Here is a 20,501-nt window from a genome sequence, read left to right on the forward strand (position 1 = left end):
GAGGCTGAGGTAGGAGAATCGCTTGAATCCGGGAGGCGGAGGTTGCAATGAGCCGAGATTGTGCCATTGCATTCCAGCCTGGGCAACAAGAGAGAAACTCCATCTCTAAAAAAAAAAAAATTCAGCGAAATGAATTCATTGACACTTCAGGCATGCCCATGGATGAGCTGACGAAGTAAGAAAGCACAAAAAATATCTGAAGACTAGCTAGCTAGGTAATAAGCTTGTCTATTACGCTACGTATACGTTCATGCTTGACACCAAAGGGTTCCTCTTAGCAGTTTTCCACTCAGAACAGGAAGGAATCACTGAATTATCTTCACATGAATCTAAATATACAGAAAGCAGAATGACCATATCAATGTAAAAGTTTCGTATTTAGCAATTCTAGTTTTCATTGCACAACAAGGTAAATTACCTTTATGATAACTGAGCATAGAGTTCTTTCAATACCCCACTACCCACAATCACAGAATAGTATCTTCTCACACATACATAACTTTACATATAAAATAACTTGAAATAAGCAAAATTATTTTTAAGACACAGCCTGCTTTGGTACTTCATAAAGTGTCTTCTGGATCATTACAAACATAGACGCTTCTTATGAAGAAAAAGCTGACACAATAAAAGCTCTAGCCACTAAATCAAAACAGAATAGCATTCAGAACAGCATTTAACTGTTAATGGGCAGGAACAATACATACACCAAAATTTGAATACCTTCAAAAATTCCGAGATACAATCTGTTAACTGTTTGTGGCCTTGGATATTTAACTCCAGCTCATAAAATTTTGACAAAAGCTTAGACTCTCTGCCACATTGGTTGCAACTATAATAAAATAGAACGATAAAATTCAGATCAGAGTGTGAAAAGCAACAACGTTATATTGTATTACATCCTAGAAAGATGGAAAAAAGCATTTATAACTTTCATTATTTCACAGAAATTATGTATACTAAAAATGAAATATAATCCCAGCATTTTGGAAGGCCAAGGCGAGCAGATCACAAGGTCAGGAATTTGAGACCCCTGACCAACATGGTGAAACCCCGTCACTACTAAAAATACAAAAATTAGCTGGATGTAGTGGCGCGCGCCTGTAATCTCAGCTACTCAGGATCGCTTGAACCTGGGAGGCGGAGGTTGTAGTGAGCCAAGATCACGCCACTGCACTCATCCTGGGCAACAGAGCAAGAGTCCATCTCAAAAAAAAAAAAAAAAAAAAGAAAAGAAATAAAAACAAAGTGGCTGGTGAAGCTAAACATTTGTTGGGAAACTTTCTTAAAATAAATGTTAAAAGGTACAAGTGCAGTTTTGTTACATGAATATATTGCACAGTGGTGAAGTCTAGGTTTCAATGTAACCATCACCCAAATGTTGTATATTGTACTCACGCAAATTTTTTAATACGCATTTTATATTTACTTTTAGTATTCTAGCCAGTTCCAATCTTACTCTTTAGCTCACACCACACAGCCATAAAGCAAGAGCAGATTGCAAGAGCTCACCCAGACACCGTTCCTAACACCTGGATGGGTGCAACTGCAATTACCAAGTCACTTGTTTACATGTTCCCATGGAAATGTATTACTATAAATATTTCAGGTCCCATGATAACCCACTAAAGCTACAACCTGGAACTGCACTGAAAAATAGTTAACATATGAGCAACTGTCTTAGAATAAAATGTACCATGAAAAAGTCGAAACAGACTTACACAGTTACATAGGCATATTCTCCACAGAACTGCTGTTGAACAATGTTGCGCACATCTGGATTCTTTTGTTTAGACAAAGTATCTTCCAATAGAGACATAAAGAGCTTTGAAAATTCTTGAGCATCCTACAAGTTTAGGTTAATGAAAAGAAAAATCATATCTTGCTTTTCAACTTCTACTACAAATAGTAATACATTCAACATTCCAAAAACTACCTATATTTTCAACTTAGCATTTTCAAACAGGGGCTACAGCTATGTTCAATCAGTTTGTGCCCCCATATGAATTTCCATAAATGGAATCAAGTATAATGTGTAAACTACTGGACAGTAAATAAAGGTTTTCATTCAAAATAGAAAAAAATTAATTTTTAAAAAGCATTCTACTTCATCTCCCTTTATAAACATTCTTAGGAATGTTTGGGTACCTCTGAATATTAAAAAAAAAAAAAAAAATTCAGTTCTTACCTGCTGTTGTCCAGTGTCCAGGCCCAAGGCTTTAACAAATCCCGATGGATCAATGTATCGCCTATTACTGTTTTGCAACAAGGCAAACAAGTACTGGAGATGCTCACAAATTGTTTGAGGCTCATAATCTATTAAAACAAAAATATAAATTTGGGTTTTTTTAAGGTGCTACTTTTCTTTTCAAAAAATGGTACTTCCTCTTCACATGAGAACATAAACACCCCTACATCCAAACTAGATTAATACTTTATTATCATTTTAAAACTTTAAAAGAAATAGGCTGAGCATGGTAGCTCATGCCTGTAACCCCAGCACTTTGGAAGGCCAAAGCAGGCAGATCACTTGAGATCAGAAGCTTGAGACAAGCCTAGCCAACATGGAGAAATCCCGTCTCCACTAAAAAAAATACAAATATTAGCCGGGTATTGTGGTGCACACGTGTAATCCCAGCTACTTGGGAGGCTGAGACATGAGCATCTATTGAGCCTGGGAAGAAGAGGCTGCAGTGAGCCGAGATCGCCAACAGAGAGAAAACAAAAAACAAGGCTGGGCACGGTGGCTCACACTTGTAATCCCCGCACTTTGGGAGGCAGAGGTGGGCGAATAATCTGAGGTCAGGAGTTCAAGACCAGCCTGGCCAACATGGTAAAACCCTGTCTCTACTAAAAATACAAAAATTAGCCGGGTGTGGTGGTGAGCACCTGTAATCCCTGCTACTCGGAAGGATGGCCTGAACCCAGGAGATGGAGGTTGTGGTGAGCAGAGATCATGCCACTGCACTCCAGCCTGGATGACAGAGCGAGACTCTTAAAAGAAAAAAAAAAAAAAAAAAAACAACTTTAAAAGACAGGGCAGGCACAGTGGCTCAAGGCTGGATGCGGTGGTTCACTCCTGTAATCCCAGCACTTTGGGAGGCCGTGGCGGGCAGATCACGAGGTCGGGAGTTCAAGACCAGCCTGGCCAACACGGCGAAACCCCATCTCTACTAAAAATACAAAAATTAGCGGGGCATGGTAGTACATGCCTGTAATCCCAGCTACTCGGGAGGCTGAGGCAGGAGAATCACTTGAACCCAGCAGGCGGAGGTTGCAGTTAGCCAAGATCATGCCACTGCACTCCAGCCTGGGCAACAGAGTGAGACTCCATCTGGGAGGAAAAAAAAAGAAATAGAATTAGCAACCATGTTTGTGGAAGTCATGAGGCAGCCAGGACTGTCCACATACACTCCCCAAAGGCAAGAGCCTACCTATATTAAAGCAACAACAGCAATCATGACTACAGTGTCTAGTCATGATTTTTTAAAGTCCAGTTAATGTGGACTTGAGATCTCAAGCACAGCAATTCACACTTAAGTGAAGAATACAAAACCCTAGAATTTTAGAGTTGAAAGTTCTAATGAGCTAGTGCAGAGAATGGCAGAATTCATGGATATTAAGAGCCCAGAAGACCGAAGTCTTATCTTCTTTAAGTTATTAACTTATTGCTTCTCAGCTCCAAATCCACCCTTCTTTGCCTGCTCAGTGATGAGAGATGGGCTCTGCAAATACTTCTCCTTTGCCAGTTATCAAGAAGGTAAGGCTTGCCGGGCGCGGTGGCTCAAGCCTGTAATCCCAGCACTTTGGGAGGCCGAGGCGGGCGGATCACGAGGTCAGGAGATCGAGACCATCCTGGCTAACACAGTGAAACCCCGTCTCTACTAAAAAAAATACAAAAAATTAGCCGGGTGTGTTGGCGGGCGCCTGTAGTCCCAGCTACTCGGGAGGCTGAGGCAGGAGAATGGTGTGAACCCGGGAGGCGGAGCTTGCAGTGAGCCGAGATCGCGCCACTGCACTCCAGCCTGGGGCACAGAGCAAGACTCCGTCTCAAAAAAAAAAAAAAAAAAAAAAAAAAAAGAAGGTAAGGCTTATCAGTGAAGGGCACTGCAGGGTTTGGTTGTGCCTCTCTCACCAGCCTGCTGCAGGTCAGGTTCCTCCAGGGCTCCAGGTTCCTGCACCTAACAGTGGTCAGCAGCTTCCCCAGCACCTCTTCTGATAGCTTCACAGTACAGTGCCTCCAGTGAGGCATTTCCTCTCGAATGACCACCCTGTGAATGGCCTCCCGGACACTCTCTCAGGTGACTCTGTAGGGGGTTCCAGGGCCCAGCACCTTCTCATGGACAGTTTCCAGTAGGGATTCCCAGGGAGGCATCTCAGCACCTTTTGAGCCACCCAGTGCATCCCAGCAGTGTCCAAAGAGGTCTGGATCTCAAGCCTGGGCCATGGCGGTGACAGACTATCCCTTGGATGTTCTCTTTCAGCCCCAGGGATACAGGTTGTTCCCTGTATCTGCTGTCCTTGTATTCTTTAAAATCCTCTTTAATCTTTAACTCTTATTAACCAATTCCTCACTTCTCTAATTAATTGTTATTAATTCTCAACTTTCCCTTTTCAAATTATTCTGTAGCTTCTGTCTTCTAATTGGACTATATTTATTTCCTTACTACCAACTGTGGCTTTCAGCAAGTCAACATATCATCTTCAAAATAAAGATAAAATATTACTCCTTGGCCTGCAAAAGCATTGCAGGCCAGTAACAGCTATTCAAGCCCAGGTGCTGTGGCTCATGCCTGTAATCCCAGCACTCCGGGAGACCAAGGAAGGTGGATCGATTGAACCCAGGAGTTTGAGACCAGCCTGGGCAACATGGTAAAACGCTGTCTCCAAAAAAAATACAAAAATTAGCAAGAGGTGGTGGTACATGCCTGTAGTTCCAGCTACTCGGGGGGGCTCTGGCAGGAGGATTGCTTGAGCTTGGGAGGTTGAGGCTGCAGTGAGCTGTGCTCGCATCAGCCTGGGCGAAAAAGTGAGACCTTGTCTCAAAAAACAAACAACAACAAAAAAAACCTTTTCTGTTCAAATTATTGTGTAGCTTCTGTCTAATCAGACTCTGAATATTTATATCCTTACTACAAATTGTGGCTTTCAGCAAGTCAATATATCATCTGTAAAATAAAGATAAAATATTACTCCTTGGGGTGCAAAGGCTTTGCAGGCTGGTAAAAGCTATTCAAGGTCTGGCACCATGGTTCATGCCTGTAATCCAGCATTTTTGGGGACCGAGACAGGAGGATTGCTTGAGGCCAGAAGTTCAAGACCAGCCTGGGCAACAGAGCAAGACCCTGTCTCTATAAAAAAAATAAGTTTAGGCCAGGCACAGTGGCTCACGCCTGTAATCCCAGCACTCTGGGAAGCCGAGGCAGGTGGATCACCTGAGGTCGGGAGTTCAAGACCAGCCTGACCAACGTGGAGAAACCCCGTGTCTACTAAAAATACAAAATTAGCCGGGTGTGGTGGTGCATGCCTGTAATCCCAGCTACTCGGGAGGCTGAGGCAGGATGATAGCTTGAACCTGAGAGGCGGAAGTTGTGGTGAACCGAGATTATGCCATTGCACTCCAGCCTGGGCAACAAGAGTGAAACTGTCTTAAAAAAAAAAAAAAAAAAAAAATAATAATAATAATAATAATAATAATAAGTTTAGGCCAGACACAGTGGCTCACACCTGTAGTCGCAGCACTTTGGAAGGCCGAGGCAGCCAGATCACTTGAGGTCAGGAGTGCGAGACTAGCCTGGCCAACATAGTGAAACCCTGTCTCTACTAAAAATACAAAAATTAGCCAGGTGTGGTGGCGGGCGCCTGTAATCCCAGCTTCTCGAGAGGCTGAGGCAGGAGAATCGCTTCAGCCCAGGAGGCAGATGTTGCAGTGAGCCAAGATGGCGCCACTTCACTCTGGCTTGGGAAACAGGAAGACTCAAAAAAAAAAGTTTAAAAAAACGTTCAGGAAGAGAGCTCTCCCCCACCCCTTTCCACCCACCTTTTTCTTCTTGGATGCCGTCTCCCAGCATGTAGTCACTACAAGTGCTTGGACATAAGTAGAGTGCCTGCCGAAGCTCCAAGTTGAGAAACCACACTTGAAGAAATGTGTTGACATAACAAGTGGCTCCAAGGTTAGTCAGGCCCACAAACGAGTTCTACAAAAATACAAAATTCATAATTATAAAACCCATTTTCCTTTAAACAACACATTTCTAAGCATTATTCTTAAATTTTCGCATTAAAAATGTGTAAGACCGTCACAACCAACATGGTATAGCCACCTTAAGTTTCTCTTGGCTGGAGGTGGGGCATAATTTTCATGAAAGCCCCATTTTGGGTTGACCACAGGAGTGAAAAAGACTTCGGACAGCATCACTGCTCATCTCTAGCATATCGTCTTCTCCAGCCACTTAAATCTAAAATTAGAACAGTGGATTCTAGAAAAGATCGGTTTTGAACAAGCGTATATAGGTTTTATGTTTGCTGTATTTCTAAACTGCCAGCATTCAGTAGAATGACAAAGTAAAACTTACGCAGAAAACTTCCTTTATATTCTAGAGATTTTAAAGATTGGGGGTGGTAGAGGGAACTGGCTGCAACTTTTTCCAAAGATAAGGTTGGGAATTCCTGACCTTACAAAGAATTATTACTTTATTAAAATATCTATATAACAAACTTGGCTATTTCGTGAATGCTAAGATTTATGTGTAGAAAATTTAATGTATATTTTTAAAAAGCAAAATTATATATAAAATACAAGCCCTAGAAAGCAAAGTGCTATCATCATGAGTTTGTTCCCCTGAATTACCATCTCCTTTAAAGAGGCGTTAAGATTTCGAAATAAAACATGCAATGTTAAAGCAAACACAGAATCAGCATTCAAACTAAAACTATTATTTAAAGGCTTACTGAATTACGCAGCTGCCTGTTTTAAAGCATATCATTAAGAAGTGTTCCAATTCGAGTGGCTTAGAGTCTTAAGTTCTACTACTTATCTTAAAGCTGCACAGGTTACCTGAAATCAGTAGAGTTTTCTGATCACAGGCCCAAAACAAAAGCAAAAACAAAAACAAAAAATAGCATCTAGCAATCGCTTAAAAAATCATGATTTACCTTTTTTCTCCTCTCACAGTTGGGATCATCGATGTTATGAAAACTATTTTCATCTATTTCTCCTAACCAAATATGCTCACCAATACCAACCAAGCAATTCGGATTTCCTTTGCAGTTTCGTCTAAGGAAAAAAAAAAAAACATTTAATTTTTAAAAGACCATAGTTTCATGAGAGACAAACAAATTAAAACTATAATGAGATACCACTTCTCATCTATAAATTAGCAAAACTGAGAAAGTATAAGACACTCAGTTTGTGAGGGTGTGGAGAAGCAAGCATGCATATACTGCTGGTAGAAATGCAGTCACTAACAAAACTACATAGACAACTACCTTTAGACCTAGCCATCTCATTTCTGAGGATTTACTGTTCCTTAGGCTATACCTCCAACAACGCAAAATCTCACTCTAAGGTTATTCATTACAGCACTGTCTGTTAATTGCAAAATACTGGAAGCCACCCAAATGCCCGAAAATAGACAATATGGTACATCTATATGGCAGAGTACTATGCAACTGTAAAACACACACACACACACACACACACACACACACACACACACACAGCATGAAAAAGATATCTATGAACAGATAGGAAGTAATTTATAAATCCAGGACACATTATTAAAAAAGCAAAATGCAAAGGAGTATCTCTAGTATACTGTTATGTGTAAGAAATATATAAGGAAATATACATGTACATATATCTGCTCATTTTGGACAAAAAGAAATACAGAAAGGAAAAACAAGAGACTAATGAAATTGGTTACCTACAGAGCATGAGTGGGAATAAGGTTAAAAGAAGATGTACCTTTTCGGCCGGGCACAGTGGCTCACACCTGTAATCCCAGCACTTTGGGAGGCTGAGGGAGGCAGATAACAAGGTCAGGAGTTCGAGACCAGCCTGAAACCCTGTCTCTACTAAAAATACAAAACTTAGCCGGGCGTGGCGGTGCAGGCCTGTAATCCCAGCTACTTGGGAGGCTGTGGCAGAAGAATCGCTTGAACCTGGGACACGGAGGTTGCAGGGAGCCGAGATTGCACCACTGCACTCTGGCCTGGGCGACAGAGCAAGACTCTGTCTCGGAAAAAATGAATGAATGAATGAATGAATGAAAAGGAAATGTACCTTTTCATATAATGCACAGTTTGGGACCATGTGACTGTTTCTCACACTACTTCATGCACACACACAAACAAAAATAAATCAACTGGCCAGGCGTGGTGGCTCACGCCTGTAATCCTAGCCCTTTGGGAGGCCAAGGCAGGAGGATCACTTGAGGTCAGGAGTTTGAGACCAGCCTGGCCAACATGGTGAAACCCTGTCTCTACTAGAAATACAAAAATTAGCCAGGCGTGATAGTACACGTCTGTAACTGCAGGTACAGGCTGAAGACTGGAGGCTGATGCAGGAGAATTGCTTGAACCCAGGAGACGGAGGTTGCAGTGAGCCGAGATCGTGCCACTGCACTCCAGCCTGGGCAACAGAGAGAGACTCGTTCTCAGAAAAAAAAAAAAAAGGAATCAACAAGGATGACAGGAATCCTAAATTCAAAACAGAGAAAACATATTTCAACTAAATAAAAGATCCAGACTGAAGGGAAGGCAGGAGTGAGAGAGGGGGAGGGAGGTGGTGTGACTGACCAAAGCAACTTACACAGTCATCAAGCTCATTTAGTAGTACCCTCTGGCTAAAGACAAAAGGAACAAATAGCCAACTCTAATTAGTAGGCTTCTTTTCCATACAGACATGGGTTAATAATTCTGAAACACAGATCCCGACTTCTAAATGTTACCCACTAAAAGAATCCAGTGCTCCTTGGAGAAATAAATGGCTGATTCCAAGGCCAGGGCAGTGAAATTAGAAAACGAACCTACATCTTACTGTGCCCTAAAATGATGTACTGAAAGAGTGATGGAGACATGTTAAAAGAGCACAAGTTGGCTGGAAGGGGAGGTCCCACTGGTCAAATTTGGCAATAAAATTTAGCAACAAAATGAGTAACAGGATTATAACCTACTGAATAAAGTAAGAATCCATCATTTCATGGTGAGATGGATAGAAGAAAAATCTCTTCCTTTTAGAAGAAAACCAACTATCAAAGTGGAAGGAATGACAGAATTAAAAATCTCCATTTGGCATACATCAGATTCAGAAAGAAATCAGGCAAGGATCATCACGGATGATCACGTAGGCAAGTTGGAGAAATAACAATATTTACAATGTCTCAAAGCATCTCAGAAAAAGTTAATTACAAAGGGAAAGATAATAACTTTCAGTGGAGAAACTTGACAGACACCACCTTAACTAAATGGTTAAATTTAACACACCCAGTAATGAATCTAATTGACACCACACACCTTCTGGTATAATGCACAACACAGAATCACTTCTGTGATGTTCTGGCCAAAAATGCATGGCCTTAATTGAATCATGAGGAAACATCAGACCAAACCAACTCAAGGGACTTTATACAAAATAAGTCAGTGTCATGAAATACAAAGGAAGATTCACTAACAGTTCTAGATTAAAGGAAACCGAAGAGACACAACTGAATGTAACATAAGCTTAGGTTTTCTTTTGCTATAAAGGAACATTACAGGACAAAGTTCTGCAGATTTCTGTAGGATACCCACTAAAGGATTACTGGTAACAGTAAAAGACTGGAAATTTATATGGAAGTAATAAAATAAATTACAATATAACCAAACAATAAAAACTACTGCTGTCAAAAAACAAAAAGGTAGGCCGGGCACAGTGGCTTAGGCCTGTAATCCCAGCATTTTGGGAGGCCCAGGCGGGCGGATCACAAAGTCAGGAGTTCGAAACCAGCCTGGCCAACATGGTAAAAACCCCATCTCTACTAAAAATACAAAAATTCGCCAGGCGTGGTGGTGGGTGCCTATAATCCCAGCTACCCAGGAGGCTGAGGCAGGAGAAATCACTTGAAACTGGAAGGCAGAGGGTGCAGTGGGCCGAGATCGTGCCACTGCACTCCAGCCTGGGCAACAAGAGCAAAACTCTATCTCAAAAATAAATAAATAAAAATAAATAAATAAAAAGGTAGGGAAAGCTTTTAATGTTGTGATATATAACGATATCATTAGTTGAAAAAAGGAAGGTGGGCTAGGCACGGTGGCTCATGCCTGTAATCCCAGCACTTTGGGAGGCTGAGGCAGGCCGATCACCTGAGGTCGGGATTTCGAGACCAGCCTGACCAACATGGAGAAACCCTGTCTCTACTAAAAATACAAAATTAGCCGGGCATGGTGGCGCATGCCTGTTAATCCCAGCTAGTTGGGAGGCTGAGGCAAGAGAATTGCTTGAGCTCGGGGGGTGAAGGTTGTGGTGAGCCAAGATCACGCCATCGCACTCCAGCCTGGGCAACAAGTGTGAAACTTTGCCTCAAAAAAAAAAAAAAAAAAAAAAAAAAAAGGAAGGTACAAAACACTGCATATCATGTTGCCATTTTTTTTATTTACAAATGGGGTGAACATACCTGTTTGTTTAGATAGAAGAGTACACTATAAACTAGAAACAACCTTATCGGCAAAGATTATCTCTGTACTTGCCAGCTGCAAGTCAGAAGTAAACAACACTCTGAACTTCCCTCCTTTTTTTTTTTTTTGACTCCCACACTGAAGCGGCATGTTCATGGCTCACTGCAGCCTCTACATCCTGGACTCAAGTGATCCTCCAGCCTCAGCCTCTGGAGTAGCTGGGACCACAGGTGCATGCCACCATACTTGGATAATTTTTTAATTTTTTTTTGTAAAAACAGGGTCTCGCCATGTTGCCCAGGCTAACCCCATCACTTTTTATACCTTTCAGACTTTGAACAATAAAATGTATTACATATTCCAAAAATAAGTAAATAATTGTTTTAATGTTCTCTTTAAACATACTGTCTTCCAAAATATAAAAATGAAGCTGGGTGTGGTGGCACATGCTTATAGTGCCAGCTATTCAGGAGGCTCAGGCAGAAGATGGCCTAAGCCAGGAGTTGGCGGCTGCAATGAACTATGATTGCACCTGTGAACAGCCACTGCAATACAGCCTGGGCAACAAAGTGAGACCCTGTCTCTATTTTAAAACTTTTGAAAAAATAAAAATGAAAACAAGTTCAACCAATTTCAGAACAGTTTTGTCAGCTTATGTTAAAGCTAGGAGGGAAAAAAGCTTACTAATGAAATAAAAGTAGAACCCATCTACTGTGGGGAGAAGAAGCCAGGGTTTTGTTTTAGTGCTTATAACTCATCTCTAATGGGAAAGGTCTACTATAAGAGAGTTAAAGAAACAAAACTGGCTGGGTGCGGTGGATCCTGCCTGTAATCCCAGCACTTTGGGAGACCGAGGTGGGCAGATCACTTGAGGTCAGGAGTTCAAGACCAGCCTGGCCAACATGGCAAAACCTCGTCTCTACTAAAAATACAAAAATGTGCCAAGCGTGGTGGCGTGTGCCTGTAATCCCAGCTACTTGGGAGGCTGAGGTGAGACAATCGCCTGAACCAGGAAGGCAGGGTTTACAGTGAGCTGTGATCGCACCACTGCATTCCAGCCAGGCTGTGCAACAAAGCGAGACTCGTCTCAAAAAAAAAAAAAAGAAGAAACAAAACTGATTCTGAGACTGAGAAAAGTAACGTAAAATCTTTCCTGGGAACAGTGAAAAGGATATATTAGGAAGGTTCTTTTCAAAGAAAATTACAGCTGCCGGGTGCAGTGGCTCAAGCCTGTAATCCCAGCACTTTGGGAGGCCGAGGGGGGCGGATCACGAGGTCAGGAGATCAAGACCATCCTGGCTAACACGGTGAAACCCCGTCTCTACTAAAAATACAAAAAATTAGCCGGGCATGTTGGCGGGCGCCCGTAGTCCCAGCTACTCGGGAGGCTGAGGCAGGAGAATGGCGTGAACCCGGGAGGTGGAGGTTGCGGTGAGCCCAGATCACGCCACTGCACTCCAGCCTGGGGAACAGAGAAAGACTCCGTCTCAAAAAAAAAAAAAGAAAATTACAGCTAGTGGCAATGGACTCTCCCAGAGGTCTTTGGGAGATAGGAAAAAATAGTGTCAGTAACCATGGTGAAAACATACCTCTAAAACAAAGTAGGCACTTATTTTGTCAATTCTTTCAACTCTGCTTTTCAAAGGTGTAATATCAAGTCTTGTTTGTTCACTCCCTCCTCTTGGACAAGTGGGTGGTAAAAATTTTTCACACGGGCCGGGCACGGTGGCTCACACCTGTAATCCCAGCACTTTGGGAGGTGGAGGCAGGTGGATCACGAGGTCAGGGGTTCGAGACCAGCCTGACCAACATGGTGAAACCCCATCTCTACTAAAAATACAAAAATTAGCTGGGCGTGGTGGCGGGCGCCTGTAATCTCAGCTACTCGGGAGGCTGAGGCAGGAGAATTGCTTGAACCTGGGAGGCGGAGGTTGCCGTGAGCCGAGATCACACCACTGCACTCCAGCCTGGGCGACAGAGCGAGACTCCATCTCAAAAAAAAAAAAAAAAATTCACATGACCTGGCTGGGGAGACAGATACTCCCATGGGTCAAACACAGACATCATTCTCAGAAAATAGTTCCAGTGGATCTGTTCAGATTTTAGTCTCCAGTTCCTGATAGCAAAATAATTCAGACAATGAACAAAAGGTAGGCTCTCCCTGTGCCCAACCAAAAATCATGCATACTCAACTGGTTCTAAAGCTGGCATCAAAAGGCAAACACAACCTATGGCCTAAATATTACCACAATAAGACTTTCAAAAGCTACTATGAGAAGCTGGGAGCAATCTGTATTATTAGGCCCCACAACGCTGGCATTGTTCTTTTTAAATTTTCTTAAATTAATTGCTTGCTAGGTATTACTGAATACATCTTCAGTCGGCTAGACCACCATCACAGCAGAATGCCAAGTGCAGGTGACCTGTGATAGACTACTACCCCAGGCCAAACCTATGGCTTCTGAGCCTCAATGGCCACACTTCAGGTGGGAACCAAAAAGCCAATGGCAGTGCTTTGTATTAAAAGGGCTTGGGCTTTCTAAACTTCTAAATTGTTGCTAAGCCTTTCATACATAGCCCAATATGGTGGGAGGGAGGGTTATGTTTGTTCTCTTACTTGGAGAGGTAAAGAATCTACTTAACAAACGCAAATAACGGCCGGGCACAGTGGCTCACGCCTAAAATTCCAACACTTTGGGAGGCCAAGGCGGGCAGATCACCAGCCTGGCCGACATGGAGAAACCTTGTCTCTACTAAAAATACAAAAAATTAGCCAGGCGTGGTGGCACATGCCTGTAATCTCAGCTACTCAGGAGGCTGAGGCCGAAAAATTCGTTGAACCCAGGAGGCAGAGGGTGCGGTGAGCTGAGATCATGCCATTGCACTCCAACCTTGGCAACCAGAAACTGTTTCAAGAGGAGGAAGGAAGGGAAGGAGGGAGGGAGGGAGGACGGATGGACAGGCAGACACAAATCAGAGTTCTAATTATAAGCTGTTACTTCTAAAGCCAGCCTTAGCGGCCCAGCAGAATGCCAACTACAGAAGGCTTAGCCTCTCCCATTCGTCATTCTCCAATGCCCCTAACTCCACTTTATCCCTCATTAGGAGTAGGCCCCAGGGATCGAGGATCATTTATCATCATGTGTGTGCCAATTTCCTTACAGTAGAAAAACAGTTCTGTGTACCTGTGTCTATCAACTATCAAAACAGATCAAAGAGGTTGAGTGTTTCACAAAATATGAGACAGTGTCCGGGAGCAGTGGTTCACACCTGTAGTCCCAGCAATTTGCAAGGCTGAGGCAGGCAGATCACTTGAGGCCAGGAATTTGACACCAGCCAGGCCAACATGGCGAAAACCCGTCTTTACTAAAAATACAAAAAATTAGCCAGGTGTGGTGGCATATGCCTGTAGTCCCAGCTGCTCAGGAAGCTGAGACAAGAGAACTGCTTGAACCCGGGAGGCAGAGGCTGCAGTGAGCTGAGATCACGCCACTGCACTCCAGTCTGGACATCAGAGAGAGACCCTGTCTCCAAGAGAAAAAAAAAAAAAAAAAAAGCCTGGGCGCAGTGGCTCACGCCTGTAATCCCAGAACTTTGGGAGGCCGAAGCTGATGGATTATGATGTCAAGAGTTCAAGACCAACCTGGCCAACATGGTGAAACCCTGACTCTGCTAAAAATACAAAACTTAGCCAGGTATGGTGGCAGGTGCTTGTAATCCCAGCTACTCTGGAGGCTGAGGCAGAGAACTGCTTGAACCTGGCAGGCGGAGGTTGCAGTGAGCTGAGATCATGCCACTGCACACCAACCTGGGCAACAGAGCTGCACTCCATCTCAAAAAAAAAAAAAAAAAGACGATTACATGGGCACGACTGATTGAATCACTGGCCACTGGAGATCAACAACCTTTAGCTCCTCTCCCCTCCCAGAGGTCAGACTAAAAAGCTCTAACCTTCTCATCAAGTGGCTGGTTCTCCTGGCAACCAGCCCCTATCTGGAGGCTACCAAGAGCTCCCAGCCATCAGTCATTTCATTAGCATACAAAAAGACAGTCACTTCGGAGATTCCAAAGGTTTTAGGAGCTGTGCCAGAAGTAGTACAAAGACTAAGCATATATTTCTTATAAATCAAAATATCATATAATCCTGCAGGAAAAATAACTAAAGAAAACATCTCAAAAATGTTAAATGACACCAATGTTTTTGTTTCAATAATTCTACTTCTGGGCACAGGTCCACCAAACTTGAGTAATAACAGCACAATGGCAATGCCATAGTACGATAAGGAATTCAGATAACCCTAATGGGTACTTTGTTCCAAGACTGCTCTGAGAACACCAAAGTGTTAGGCAAAGGATAGGTTCCAAAAGGTTTGGTTATGACGTGCTAAGCAGACATCTGCTGTGATTTTAGGCCAGAGACAAACTTTGGCAGCAGTAAAAAGGACAGACCGGGCAGGGTGCGGTGGCTCACACCTGTAATCCCAGCATTTTGGGAGGTCAAGGCGGGCGGATCACTTGAGGTCAGGAGTTCGAGACCAGCCTGCCAATATGGTGAAATCCTGCTAAACTAAAAATTCAAAAATGTGCCAGGCGTGGTGGCACGTGCCTGTAGTCCCACCTACTCCAGAGACTGAGGCAGAAGACTCGCTTGAACCCAGGAGGTGGAGGTTGCAGTGAGGCGAGATCACACCACTGCACTCAAGTCTGGGTGACAGAGCGAGACTCTGTCCAAAAAAAAAAAAAAAAAGGGACAGCCCGAAGCTGAACAAGGCATGAGACGTAACTCAGAAGCTAAACAAGGTGTGAGACATAACTAACAATTTTTCTAGTGGAAGATGAGGTCTTAAAAAGCCAATTTAGGCCGGGTGTGGTGGCTCACGCCTATAATCCTAGCCCTTTGGAAGGCTGAGGTGAGCGGATCACCTGAGACAGGAGAATAGTTTGAAACCAGGAAGCCAAGGTTGCAGTTAGCCGAGATACCACTGCACACCAGCCTGGGCGACAAAGTGAGACTCCATCTCCAAAAAAAAAAAGCCAATTCAGTGGGAATAGGAATGGAGGAAGTTGGAAGTTCAAGCATATTGATGGGAAGAAATCAATAGAACCTGGGGACTAATAAGATGCCATAGGCAAGAAAGGAAAGGAGAAATCTGGAATGATGCCCAAAATTGGAACAAAACGATTTTCCAGGCTGGATGTGGTGGCTCACTCCCGTAGTCCCAGCACTTTGAAAGGCTGAGGCGGGAGGATCACTTGAGGCTAGGAGTTCAAGACCAGCCTGGCCAACGTGGCAAAACCCTACTAAACTTCTACTGAGAATATAAAAATTAGCTGGGTGTGGTGGCAAATACCTGTAATCCCAGCTACTCCACAGGCTGTCACGAGAATCACTTGAACCCGGGAGGCGGAGGTTGCAGTGAGCCGAGCTCATGGCACTGCACCCTAGCCTAGGTGACACAGCAAAAAAAAAAAAAAACAATGTTCCACAAGTCAAAAATTGTGTTCAGGGAGTAGAAAAGTAGTAGGCTAGGTATCAAAGGGATGAATGACTAAGTTCCTTCTATAATATATTGACTATAGGTAGGAGATACACTTTCAGTTCTGTTTTGGTAGATCTCCAATGATCTGTCATTTAAGAGTATGCACAATGAGTGGAAAATTTATAATCAAAGATTTCACAGTTGCTATGCAGTTCAAAGATTCATCCTTTGAATGGGAAAGGGGGTAGGGATTTCACTCCAAATGGTCATTTACAGAGGTTCTGCTTCTTCCTCATCACCTCTTAGTTTCTCAGTTTTTATTCATTTATTTATGAGATGGAGTCTCGTTCTGTTGCCCAGGCTGGAGTGCACTGCAACCTCTACCTAACGGGTTCAAGACATTCTCCTGCCCCAGCCTCCTGAGACTCATGCCTGTAACCCAGCACTTTGGGAAGCTGAGTCGGGCAGATAACTTGAGGTCAGGAGTTCGAGACCAGCCTGGCCAACATGGCAAAACCCCGTCTCTACCACAAATACAAAAATTAGCTGGCGTGGTGGCAGGCATCTATAAACCTAGCTACTTGGGAGGCTGAGGCAGGAGAATCGCCTGAACCCAGGAGGCGGAAGTTGCAGTGAGCCAAGATCATGCCATTGCACTCCAGCCTGGGTGACAGAGCAAGACTCTGCCTCAAAACAACAAAAAACGAAAAACAAAAAACAAACAACAACAACAACAACAACAACAAACAAAATCCATGGCCTCCTGGGCACTCAGGGTGTATAATACTCTACACTCCCAGGCTCAGGTGATCTTCCCACCTCAGCCTTCCGAATAGCTGGAACCACAGGCATATGCCACCACACCCGGCTTTTTTTTTTAATCATTTGTAGAGATGGGGTTTAGCCTCATTGCACAAGGTGGGCTAGAATTCCTTGACTCAAGTGATCCACCCACCTCAGCCTCCCAAAGTGCTGGGATTATAGGCATGAGCCACTGTGCCTGGGGCCTTTATTTATTTATTTATTTATTTTTTTTTTTGAGACGGTGTCTCGCTCCGTTCCCCGGGCTAGAGTGCAGTGGTGCAGTGGCTCAATCTCAGCTCACTGCAACCTCCACCTCCCGGTTTCAAGCGATTCTCCTGCCTCAGCCTCCCGAGTAGCTGGGACTACAGGTGCGTGCCACCATGCCCAGCTAGTTTTTATATTTTTAGTCGAGATGGAGTTTCACTATGTTGGCCAGGCTGGTCTCGTTCTCCTGACCTCGTGACCTGCCCACCTTGGCCTCCTAAAGTGCTGGGATTACAGGCATGAGCCACCGCGACTGGCCAGGACTTTTAGAGGTTTTTTGTTTTTTTTTTTTTTCTAGAGACAGGGTCTCACTATGTTGCCCACTTACAAATAAATTGTTTTTAAAGAAAAATTTTTTGGAAAGTCATTGAAGAAGGAAACTAGTTTACTTAAAACACTAAAGTACAGATTTTCCTGAAAGTGAAAATAAAGGAGAACCATGATAATATAAATTCTAGGTTCTAGTTACTAAAAACTTTACAGTGATTTTCATGTAATGCCTCATGGCATTACTGTATCAAGGTCTCATAAATTAGACATGCAAGAAATAAGCAAATCTAAAAACAGGTCAGGCATGGTGGCTCATGCCCGTAATCCCAGCACTTTGGGAGGCCAAGGCAGAAGGACTGCTTGAGCCCAGGAGTTCAAGGCCATCCTGGGCAACATGGTGACACCATATCTCTACAAAAAAAAAAAAAATTTTTTTTAATGAGCCAGGTGGAGTGACACATGCGGGTGGTCCCAGCTATTGGGGAGGCTAAGACAAGAGGACCTGTTTGAGCACAGGAGGTCAAGGCTACAGTGAGTTGTGTTCATGCCACCGAGCTCCAGCTAGGATGACAGAGCAAGACTCTCTCAAAAAAACAAACAATAAAAACAAAGCAACCACAAAGAGGTCACTTAGCACTTACGTCCCATTTTCCTAGAACTCCTCTGCCATATATGTGTAGAGAAGTCGGGCATAAAAGGTTTGGGAAGCAACTGACAAAGCAAATTAAATAAAACTCAACACCAAATTTACATAAAACATCAAAGATGGAAAGCTTCTTAAATTGTTGGCAATCCTTTAAATAACATAGTGAGTACTCAAAAAAAACCTAAATATATATTTTATTTTATTTTATTGAGATAGAGTCTCACTCTATTGCCCAGGCTAGGGTGCAGTGGCATGATCTCGGCTCACCACAACCTCCGCCTCTCAAGTTCAAGAAACTCTCCTGCCTCAGCTTTCCAAATAGCTGGGATTACAAGTGTGCACCACCACGCCTGGCTAATTTTTGTATTTTTAGTAGAGATGGGGTTTCACCAGGTTGGCCAGGCTGGTTTCAAACTCCTGACCTGAAGTGATCCGCCCACCTCAGCCTCCCAAAGTGCTGAGATTACAGGTGTGACCCATCACACCTGGCTTAAATATATTTTAAAGCTTAAGAATCCAATTAACCTAGCAAACATGAAATAACTTCATTTTTTCCAAATCTCCAAAGTTAGGCCCCGCTAAACTGGGATTCAAAAACCATAGAAAAAGGAGAAATAGCGGTGGGCGTGGTGGCTCACGCCTGTAATCCCAGCACTTTGGGAGGCCGAGGTGGGTGGATCACGAGGTCAGGAGATCGAAATCATCCTGGCTAACACAGTGAAACCCTGTCTCTACTAAAACTACAAAAAAATTAGCCGGGCATAGTGGCAGGTGCCTATAGTCCCAGCTACTTGGGAGGCTGAGGCAGGAGAATGGCGTGAACCTGGAGGCAGATCATGCAGTGAGCTGAGACCATGCCACTGCACTCCAACCTGGGTGACAGAGAGAGACGCCACCTCAAAAAAAAAAAAAAAGACAGAACTAGCAAAGCAAAAAGGATTTTTAAGGTGACTCTACTTGGAAATACTAGAAATCTACTTTCTTTTTAAGATACAGGGTCTTGCTATATGTTGCACAGGCTGGACTCAAACTCTTGGGCTCCAGCAATTCTCCCACCTCAGCCTCCCAAATAGCTGAGACTGCAGGTGTGTACCACCATGCCCAGTTTATAATCTTTCTAAAAGGATACCTCCCAAATTGGTATTAAAGGAAAAACGTTCAGGGCAGGAGAGAACTAATTGGCAAGTCAAAAAGAGTTTTCCGATCTAAAGAGTAAAGATTATTTAGTTATTCAAACTATAACGATTTTTTTTTCTTACAGTGGGACTTCTTGATTATCCAAGGATGACTTGAAATGTTTCTCAAGCTTTACACAATTTGGGAAACAATGGCCAAGCACTTGGAAACAAAACACCACAGTATCTTTCAATTTCACTGGAAATCAGGACACCATCATTCACTTATAAAATTCTTATTATCATCATTATTATTATTATTATTATTATATTATTATTTTGAGAAGGACTCTCCCTCTGCTGCCCAGGCTGGAGTGCAGTGACGTGATCTCGGCTCACTGCAACCTCAGCCTCCAGGGTTCAAGCGATTCTCCTGCCTCAGCCTCCTGAGTAGCTGGGATTACAGTCATGCGCCACCATGCCCAGCTAATTTTTGTATTTTTAGTAGAGACGGAGTTTCACCATGTTGGGTCAGGCTGGTCTCGATCTCCCGACCTTGTGATCCGCCCGCCTCGGCCTCCCAAAGTGCCGGGATTACAGGCGTGAGCCACTGCACCTAGCCAAAAAAGTTCAATTTAATACTCCGATGGCAAGAGCACAGAGACAGGAACGTTCGTATACTGCACACAGCTGGTGGAAGAAAACCCTGCAAAGGTAATGTATATCAAAAGCCTTTTCGACATACGTTATGTTCATGCTATTTTCACAATGTTTTTCTAAGAAAATAATTAGATGGGCAGATAATATTTACTTATAAGGATGTTCTCAATATTAAAAAAGAGCCTCCCCTCCCGCCACAAAAAAGAAGAGGAAGTGGAGGAGGGGCGGGGAACACAAGAAGACAAAGGCAAGTAGACAAATGCCCAGCAGGAAAACAGTTAAATGGTTCTTTAGGGTATGTAAAATGGAATATTATACAATGATTTGACATTTCTGGGGGAGGCTGGATGCGGTGGCTCACAGCTGTAATCCCAGCACTTTGGGAGGCTAAGGAGGGAGCATTCCTTGAGGCTAGGAGTTCAAGGCAGCAGTGAGCTATGATCATCTCACTGCACTCCAGGCTGGGCAACAGAGTGAGACTGTCTCATAAATAAATAAATAAATAAATAAATAAATAAATAAATAAATAAATAAAATTTTTCAAACACACAGAAAACATAAGAATGTTTAGATCCAATATGAAGCTTTTCTTCTACTGTACTTCTT

The 20,501-nt window shown here is 43.2% G+C and overlaps 1 protein-coding gene across 4 annotated transcripts in view; it reads right to left on the bottom strand.

The window, feature by feature from the left end:
- USP48 (ubiquitin specific peptidase 48) overlaps positions 1-20,501 on the bottom strand; it is a 107,259-nt gene that overhangs the window by 71,741 nt on the left and 15,017 nt on the right. For 3 of the 4 annotated variants that reach the window (XM_030805365.1, XM_030805366.1, XM_012498556.2), the window contains exons 2-6: positions 7,156-7,276; positions 6,041-6,197; positions 2,189-2,316; positions 1,722-1,846; positions 724-832 (exon numbers count right to left, since the gene is read on the bottom strand). In XM_030805365.1, coding sequence (XP_030661225.1) covers positions 724-832; positions 1,722-1,846; positions 2,189-2,316; positions 6,041-6,197; positions 7,156-7,276 — 640 coding nt within the window. Of the gene's footprint in view, positions 1-723; positions 833-1,721; positions 1,847-2,188; positions 2,317-6,040; positions 6,198-6,323; positions 6,459-7,155; positions 7,277-20,501 lie in introns of those variants that run through there. The other variant, XM_030805367.1, reaches the window with a different exon arrangement.

This window comes from Nomascus leucogenys, chromosome 24 (genome assembly GCF_006542625.1).
Source record: "Nomascus leucogenys isolate Asia chromosome 24, Asia_NLE_v1, whole genome shotgun sequence".
NCBI lineage: Eukaryota > Metazoa > Chordata > Mammalia > Primates > Hylobatidae > Nomascus > Nomascus leucogenys.